This window comes from Fukomys damarensis, unplaced genomic scaffold (genome assembly GCF_012274545.1).
Source record: "Fukomys damarensis isolate Sample0158 unplaced genomic scaffold, DMR_v1.0_HiC HiC_scaffold_25, whole genome shotgun sequence".
In the NCBI taxonomy this organism is placed as follows: domain Eukaryota; kingdom Metazoa; phylum Chordata; class Mammalia; order Rodentia; family Bathyergidae; genus Fukomys; species Fukomys damarensis.
Window position 1 is genome coordinate 9,817,368 of NW_022900937.1, and position 9,475 is coordinate 9,826,842.

Sequence of the window (9,475 nt, forward strand, 5' to 3'; positions counted from 1 at the left end):
CTAGACAAATAAGGGAGAAAGACTAGTATATTACCACTATAAAGTACCACTTTTGAATATTTTGGAATATCTGTCATTTATTGTGTGTACAAACTTATTTAGAAATTTAAAACTAATGGATTAAACTTTTTTAAATTCTTAATTGCAAGGAACACCTTACATAAGTGGTATCTAAACTAGCTTTATCTCTGCTCCAAAGTACAAATAAGTTCTGATTTTAGAGAGGAAAAAAAAATGCCTGAGTTATAATTTCAGTGCCTGTTGATATTTATAGCTATTAAAAGCAAAAGGCACTTCATCAGTCTTTAAAGAAGTTAGTGTAGGATAGTGACCTTTTAATTGTGCTATAGGAAAACATGCAAGATGCATTAACATGTTCCTAACTTGAACCACTGGGGGCATATGCACAACTGTACCACCCAATGGAATTTCCTATGCTGCCCTATGGGACAATTATGCATGTACTACTGGTAGTTCAAGCCAGTGGAGACATAACATTCAAATCACAGCCCTGCTGTGAATGTGTTAAGTCAGTACAGCTCTCAGTCTGCATGCTAACAAATATAACAAAGCAATGGTACTGTTTATAAGATAAAATTTACGCTTTTATATGAAATTATTTCATTACCAAATAATTCCTGAGACTCTTAAACACCACAATTTTTATTAAAAGAATGTATCAAACTTTAATAGATGTATATTCAATGTAACTAAAATAAACAAAGGACAAAATTAATATATATAGGAAAGAAACATGTGAACTGTTGGTTACCATATATATTTAATGTTACCTTTACCCAGAGGAACTACATTAATGACTAAGTAGAGATTACACAGATGTACAAATATGTTACTTTAAAACTTGTTTTTAAGATCTGTAAGCAGAAATCTTAATGATTCTTTAAACCTTAAAACCCATAACTATTAATATAATATTAATAATCCTGAATCAGGACAGAGTATATAAGAATGGTCTAAGGGTCTGAGCAATAGCCAAGTTAAAATGCTACAAACAGGCAGCTCACAAGAAATCTGCAGAAAATCTGAAGGACTCTTTTGTAGTTCTTTATAAAACAAATAGTAAACAAGTTTTAAAGAATAGAAATATAGAAATTATAAAATAGACATCAATAAACTTAGAGAACAGAAAACCAAGCTATTAAGTTAAAAATTTTAAACTAAAAAAAATCTGAGAATTAGTATCGTTGAAAAAACTATACTTAGTATTGGAAAATATATTCTAATTAACAGTAAAAGTAACTGTAATTTTGGAACATAATTATAGAGACCTACTGTTCCAAGAATATGAAAGTAGCCATGAATTTCCTAACAGCCACATTTTTTTTATTTCTTGAAATGCGTTTATGCTAGAGGAAGAATTAAGGGCAGCAGCCAATTGATCTGATGAGCTTTTCTTGGTCATAATTGCCCCATAAGCTTAAGATCAAGAGCCAAAGCTGCCAGTGGGAAGTACGCTCAATGTGGTGGGCCCTGAGGCCATGTCTGGCCAAATCAGCAGGAGCCTTATGGAAGGCCGGCTGTGTAGGAAGGGGATCTCCCCAAGATATGATTTATTGAGGCCACAACTAAGAGCGGGTCCCACAGTCAGATTATTCGCATTCCTTGGAAAGAGAGAATAAGCATCAGTTGTGTTCATCGAAGGGGGACACTGTATAGGTGTACCCTGGACATTTTTTGAAATCTCTGGGCTGCTTCTGCATCTGAAAAAAAGAAAAATAGCACAATGACAGACAACAAATAAGGAAAGACAAATCATTTGACCTAAAAATTTAAGGCATTAGAAATTAAGAAAGTAGACAGAACAGAAAAAAAAAAAAGACAAAAAGCCATAGCATTTGGAATGAATCACTTTGAAGGCAAGCGCAGCAAAGTGCAGCAAAGAAAAACACAAATTATTTTAAGCAAAGTGAGAAAGGACCATAGCAACAAAAGTTATTTCTAGAGCCAACTGGAGGAAACAAAAAGTTGTTAAGACATGTCACCCCGACAGAATGGTAAAGTGGAGGAGGAATCTAGACCTAGCTGAAAGATGAAAAGAGCTGAATAACGAGAGCTAGTGTCATGAACATGGCTGCTTAACTGCCTTTGTGTAAGAAAATATCCCAGAACTGTGAACCTAGGAAATTCCAACTTGTCTTGCAGCAGGTCACGAGCTCCACAGAGCAGGAACCTATTTCAACAAGCAGCTTAAAAAAAAAAAAAAAGAAAAAAGAAAAAAGAAAAAAGAAAAAAAGAAAAGAAAAAAGGGAAAAAAAACACCAAAATACTTTAATATTTTTCATTCCTATTAATGATACACTTAAAATGCAATAGTGCTAAAATTCATCAAAGTAAAATGCACTGAATAAAAATTAAACTTACTCAGAAAGATGTTCAGAAGTTGGGATACAAACAGAAACTGAAATTAGAAGAAAAGTTTTATATTTACAAGAGCATATGAACTATGATGAGTGAGAAAAATGATTTAGTAAAGAGCCCATATTGTGGCTGACCAGAAATAATGGAATATATATAAAAAATCCAAAATAGCAGTTATACATGCTTACCTTTCTCTGTTTCAATGTGGCAAGTGTGAGTTTCATGTTGATTTAAGTGTGTGGCCATATTATCTAAGCCAGAAACATCAGCTAGGAAATCACAATTAAGGCACACTAGAGTAATGCCCCTAATAAAAAGAAAAGGAGCATAAGAGAAGTTTTTTTTAACTTTTATGAAACCCATACACAAGCTCAATGATTATTTTTCCATGATTTTCTTTTCATGTCATAACTGCAACTTACCATTCTGTCATATAAAATGCAGTCATATTCAAATGCTACTCTTTATAGGATCTACAGGGAGTACTGATATTTTAATAATCACTTGCCTTTCATTCCAGTTGATAAAAGCTAGGAGTCAAAAGACCTAAAATAGTCTAAGCTACACTAACAACTTGCATTAACACAGTCAAGTCACATACTATTTGTTCCTCAGCCCATCTGCAAAGAGAGGATATAGTTAGTAAGGCATAGTGGTGCACCCCTGTAATCCAGCACTTTGGAGCATCGCCACAAGTTTGAGGCCAGCCTGGGCTACATAGTGAGTTCAAGGCCAGCCTGAATCACATAGTAAGACCCTGTCTCAAAAAACCACCACCAACAAAAAAGGTGAGAATATAGTATTAATTCATTCAATATACATTTACCAAGGCTCTCTCTATATTATTAGATATTATGAACATAACTTTGAACAAAAGTACAATCATGCTCTAAAGAAACTTGTAAGTTGTTTTAGTCAAGGATAAATTTTTTTTGTTTTTCTGGTTGAGACAGGGTCTCACTATGTAGTTGAGACTGACGTGGAACTCCCTATGTAGCCCAGGCTGGTCTCGAACTCACAGGGATCCACCTGCCTCAGCCTACTGAGTGCTGGGATTACAGGCATGCACCACCAAGCCCAGCTCAAGGATAAGATTAAAGAGAAATGTAAACATTTAAAAAATAGATCATGTATCCCAAGTTTGACCCCTGGAACCCCCAAAAAAAACCAACCAAAGATCATGTGACAGCTGCCATGAATTGCATGTTACACTTGCTGCTGCATCAACTGCAAGGTTCTCACCACAATATCTAAGGTTGGTACTACTGCTACTTAACATTAAATTAATTTAAGTAGTAATTAAAATACTAGAGTCTACAAGTTTTGAGTTCTTATCATCTCAATACTATGAATTAGTTTCACAGTGCTGCAATTCTTAAATGATGATTAGGAAATAATTTCCATAACCATCGAAAAATCTGGCTGAGTCCTCCATAGTTTTTGTACTAACGGAACCAAATTGTGTAACATTTGTTATCTGAAACAAAATATAATAACTGGCATATTAAAGCATGTGTCAGCAGCCTTAACATTCTAATTTAAAATGTATTTAGACTCGTCATTTTTAGTTAAAAGATATTTTTAAAATATTAAGGCTATAAAAATAATGAGAAGTTTCAGAGACCTTAGAAAAGGCCCTATACATTTAATATATTAGATTTATAGGAGTGAAACAGTTTCACAGGTAAACAGTAAATAAACTGAACGTCTTTTCCACTGGACACAGTTAACTGGACAAGGGAAGGAATGCCTAACTCAAGTGTTTCTAAACAGGTACTTTTAACTGGAATTTGTAATTGGATTTTTTAAATTTGGGAAAAATGTGGAGTGGGAATATTATAATTAGATCTTTAATAGATAAAGTTGGTCTGTGGAGAGAAAGGAAAAAGGAATCAAAGTCCAGAGAAAGAAAGACAATTGGGGTCAGAGATTTAGCTCAGTGGCACCATGCCTGCCTTCCAAGTGCAAGGTCCTGAGTTCAATCCCCAGTTCCGCAAACAAACAAAAAAATACAAAGAGAATATGCTCCCTCAGGGGTCAAACTAGAGAGAATACAGTTAATTGCTTCATTTGTTCTGGCTGTAGCAACTCCATCTGGAGGTCCTTAAGATTAAACTCTACTAAATTATTTTTGCTTAGGTTTAAAAAAGAAAAAAAAATAAAGATCATGCAAAGCAATCAGTTATTGTCAGTGTAATAACCAAGTACATAATCTGAAATTCACTAAAGAGGATAAACGAAAGCACATATTTTACCAGTATGAATAAAAATGGGACACCTCAGACTGACTTCTCCTCTAGACCTCTACTCTAACAGCGTGCTGTGTGTTTACACCAACAGATTACTCTGACGTATCAAAACTAAAATCTTACACTTTTTCCCCAAATCAACTATTCCTGACTGATTTGTCTTATGATGCTATTTCACTTGACATTAAAGTTCAAACTGTTCTTTAAAACAGTTAATATGTCAAGAATTTTACAGTATCAGTTTACTGAGTCTTACTCTGTTATGTAATTTATCTAAATCTTACAAAACCTCAAGAGGTAGGTGCTATAATTATCACCTTTTTACAGGAAAGAGTTGGCTTACGAACCTACCAAGGATATAAAACTAACTGTAAGATCAGAATTGGGTTTAAAATTGAGTATACTGATTCAAGAGCCCAAACCCTTGCTGTAGTATCACTTAATTCCATATAAAACACTAATGGTTCTCAAATGCCTTATATTAAATCCAAATTCCTTATATCCTATATGCAGGTAGACTCCAAATACATGAGCTCTCCACTGAAATAACTCATCACACATATTAAAATCCACAGTTGGAACAACAACAAAAATCCATAGTTGGGCCAAGGATTTAGTTAGTGATGACACCACCTGCCTCGCAAGCTCAAGGTGCTGAGTTCGATTCCCAGTACCAAAAAAAAAAACCCCAAAAATTCCACAGTTAATGATGATCACACTTCATCTCCAATCCAGTAAACTATATATGACCTTACATTGGTTTCAGGATTGCTTCATCACACTCATTTAAACAGCACCTGCTACATTACGTACAGGATAAATGTATAATAAATAGCTCAAAGTGAGTATTTAATTTCAATAAGAGTAATTACAAAGTTTAATGCATATCATTTTAAATGTTAAGTTCCATTTAGAGAAAGCAAACAGTTTCTGAGATCTAACCAGTTGAGATGGAACCAAATTGAAAAAAACAAAAACCTAGTTTCTTTAAAATCATATACTTCATTTAAATTCACTTAAAACAAAAATCACATAGCACAGTGCCTGCCTGGCAAGCACAGGTCCTGAGTTTGATCCCTGGTATTAAAGAAAAGCACACAACTGAGCTTGGCAACAGTGAGGTAAAAATCAAAATCTAATTTTTAAAATACAATAAAACCCTTTTCATTGTTATAGTAGTCAAGGAAAGGCTCACTCATCAAAATGAAAATAAAGGAACTACCCATATAATGTCTGAGGAAGAACAAACTAGGCATGGGAGATAATAAAAGCAAAGGTCCTGAAACATAACATCAGTTTTCCACCTTTTCCACTAAATGAAAGCATCAAAACAGTGTTATTTAAACTTAGTTCAATAAATTAGCTTGGTGGAATTAAAGACATTGATACTACAAAGAGAATGAAAACACTGAACAGAGAAAAAGTCAAATGAAATCTGAAGTATATGAAAAAAATGTTCAATGAATTCTTAGTTAAGTATGTGGTATAACAAAGCTGGTTATCAAGGCATTTAGAAATATTCACCAATAGTTCTTTATATATAGCAGCAGTCAAGTTGTACACTTCACTTTATATGAAAAAGAATTATGAAGACTCCTCATATGTATGGATTGTAAGAATTCCAGAGGTTTAGTGAATGTAGGTCAAACTGAAAAAATATTAAGTCATTTTACTAGGTATCTTATTTTCTTAAATTCAAATATCATTGGTGAGTCTTAGTTTTGTTAGTACTTAACAATACAAATCCATGAATTTCATCTTCATATCATCTGTCACCAAGAGAATTAATGATATAATGAATAGACTTGTCTAATGATATAATGAACAGAAATCTGTAATGTCAAAAAGCAGTCACTTAGATTTCCACATTGGCACCAACATCAGGTGTTATTGCTTTTACCTAGAACCTCAGGTAGTCGTAGGTGGGGAGTTTTTAAATTGTCTGGATTAGAGTGTGTGAATGTGGACTGAGGGTGTGATATTAGAATTAAGGGTGTAAGTAATGGAAGCCTGGGTGTAAGTGTCACCAATCAACAAGCTTGTAGCCTGGATGGAATATAAAGGGACAGAAAGAAGGCAGGCTTGCAGCTTCTGCTACATTTCACTGTCATTGCCTCCTTTTCTCCTCTGTGATGCCCCTTTGCTATCCCACCCTGCATGGGAGCCAGCTGATTATGGACTGAAACCTCTACAGACTGTGAGCTAAATATCTTCCCTCACTGAACTTGTGGGGTGGGTGTTGGTATTTTGTTCCAGCAGAGAAAAAAGTAACTAAGATATCAGGATAATAAAAAAAATTACAATAAACAATAATATGGCACTTCAAACCTACTAGAATGGCAAAGAGAAGTAAAACAAGTACTGGAAAGAGATATCCAGAAACTGGAACCCTTATGCACTGCTGGTGGAAATGTGAAACAGCGAAGTTACTTTGGAAAACAATCTAGCCATTCCTCAAAGCCTCAACATAGTTACCATATTATCCAGCAAGTCCAACTGTAAGTATATACTACAGAAATAAAAGGACACGTCTACTCAAAACTTGTAGACAAATGTTCATTGCAGTGTTATTTATAATGGCCTCAAAATGAAGACGACCCAAATGGATAAGCAATGGTATATCCATAAAATGGAATATTACTCAACAATTTGAAAAAAAGAAGTACATGCTACAATATGCATGAAACTTCACGAGCAGTCACAAAGAATCACACAGTGTGTCACTGCATTATATAAAATATCCAGAATGGATCTATACAACATAAAGTAGATTCATGGTTGCATAAGAATGAGGAGAGTTGAGAAGAAATGAGGATGACCACTAATAAATGCATTCAGGGTTTCTTTTTGGAGTGATAAAAATGTAAAATTAACTGAGGTGACTGATGTACAACTCTGAATACACTAAAACCTACAAATTGTTAAATATGAAATTATACCTCATAATTTTACTTAATAATCGTTACATATAAATTATACCTTAATAATGTTAAGTGCAAGAAAAAGTTTAAATTATAACCACTGTTCAACAGAAATAATTTCAAAAATTGATTAGTCACCTGAGATCTTCTGAATGCTTCTTAAATATACAAAACCTTTTACTTGGACGGTTACTATGAAAGCTGGAGAGACAAAAGAGATTTTAATAATTTCACTAAATAACATCTCATTATTAACATAGTATTTCAAGTCTATGATTATTTTTTAGCAAAAGATCATGATGTAAATACTGAAATGTTTGTCATTATTTAAATATTTTATCTTACATTCAATTTTATCTTATTTTCTAATGACAAATACTTCCCTTAACATACTCTTTTTTTGGGGGGTACCGGGGATTGAACTCAGGACCTTGTGAGGCAGGTAGCATCACCACAGAGCTAAATCCCCGGCCCAGCATATTCTTAGTCATTATATAACAAAGGAAATGCTCAGTTAAAAAAGTAAACAGCAAATTAAACTTTTCATCTATTAAGTATTAAAAACAATTCAAAATTTTTTATAACAACCTATTTTTACTATAACTTGAATGGCTATGTTTAAAATCATTGTCCAATCTCATCATATTTGTGTAGAGGAAGAAAAAGAGAATCCAAATAATCTACAAAGTAAACACTACTTGGACTAAATACTTTTACCATCTGTATATCCAAATACTTAGACAGTTCTCTGCAATTACTAATAGCAGTTAAAAACAAAACTAATTACAACTCCAAAGTTAAAACAATGCTTGCCCTATGCACAGACCAGAAATTAACCAAAGTGTAGCCAGTAGTAATAGATTTTATATAATTTTTTTTAACCCTAGTAAGAAAAGCTTCTAGTACTAGAAAGCCAGGATTAGAAAGTTGTGCTGAGGAGGTCTGCTTTAACAAGCTTATCCACTGATCCCCACCTGTACCTCGCCCAGTGCTAGAGAGCTAACCCTGGGGCTCTAGAATGTTAAGCAAGTGCTTTATCACTGAGCTACACCCCCAGAAATTCACTGATTCTTACACAACCTAAAGTTTGAGAATCAGTAGACAAGACACCAGGCAAACTTGTGCTATCTCAGTTTCTGTGTATAGGACAAGTAATATTCTGGCTACCTATAATTCCCAGAAAATATCCTCAGAAGTTTTCAAATAATCATTTTTTTCAATCTGGGAGTAATTGCTATTAAAGAATTTAGAAATTAAGACAGTAACACAAAATTAAAGTTCTTTTAGAAGAGATCATGAGGTTGGGAACCCCGAAGTTATATACAAAATGTGCATATACGATTGTCTCCTCAGAAAAGTAATTGCAGAATTTTGCCTGATTGTTTAAAAATGTGAACCAAAGCCAGGTGTGGTGGTGCATGCCTGTAATCCCAGCACTCGGGAGGCTGAGGCAGGAGAATCGCTGAGTTTGAGACCAGCCTATGCTACATAGTGAGTTCCAGGTCAGTCTTAACTACATAGTGAGACTCTGTCTCAAAAAACAAAACAAAACAAACAAGCAAACAAAAAGTGAACCAAAATAAGTTTTTTTAAAAAATGAAACTTAAAAAGCTCTTCCTCTTTAAACATACTGATTTTTATGTATATATAAAAAATATTGTTTTAAGGTTTTCTTGATGACAAAATGTTGGTAACTAAAATTTTAACTGGTAACTAAAATTTTAATTGTCTGAATGTAGTTGTAATTAAGAGTTCCCTGTCGATAAAAGGTCTTTTACAGCACATTTTAGCTATATTGAATACACAAATTGTATGCTTTAGTTTTGTGTATAGGAATAGAAAAGTGATCTACAGTTCACACACACACACACACACACACACACACACACACCTACCATTCTTATTACAGTTCTATAGGTTAACAGC

General features: G+C 33.8%; 1 protein-coding gene across 5 annotated transcripts in view; it reads right to left on the minus strand.

The window, feature by feature from the left end:
• Znf280d (zinc finger protein 280D) overlaps positions 1-9,475 on the minus strand; it is a 98,264-nt gene that overhangs the window by 25,176 nt on the left and 63,613 nt on the right. For 4 of the 5 annotated variants that reach the window (XM_010641280.3, XM_010641279.3, XM_010641278.3 and 1 more), the window contains 3 exons: positions 7,688-7,750; positions 2,568-2,686; positions 2,383-2,419 (listed from right to left, as the gene is read on the minus strand). In XM_010641280.3, the coding sequence (XP_010639582.1) occupies positions 2,383-2,419; positions 2,568-2,686; positions 7,688-7,750 (219 nt within the window). Of the gene's footprint in view, positions 1-1,211; positions 1,722-2,382; positions 2,420-2,567; positions 2,687-7,687; positions 7,751-9,475 lie in introns of those variants that run through there. The other variant, XM_033756009.1, reaches the window with a different exon arrangement.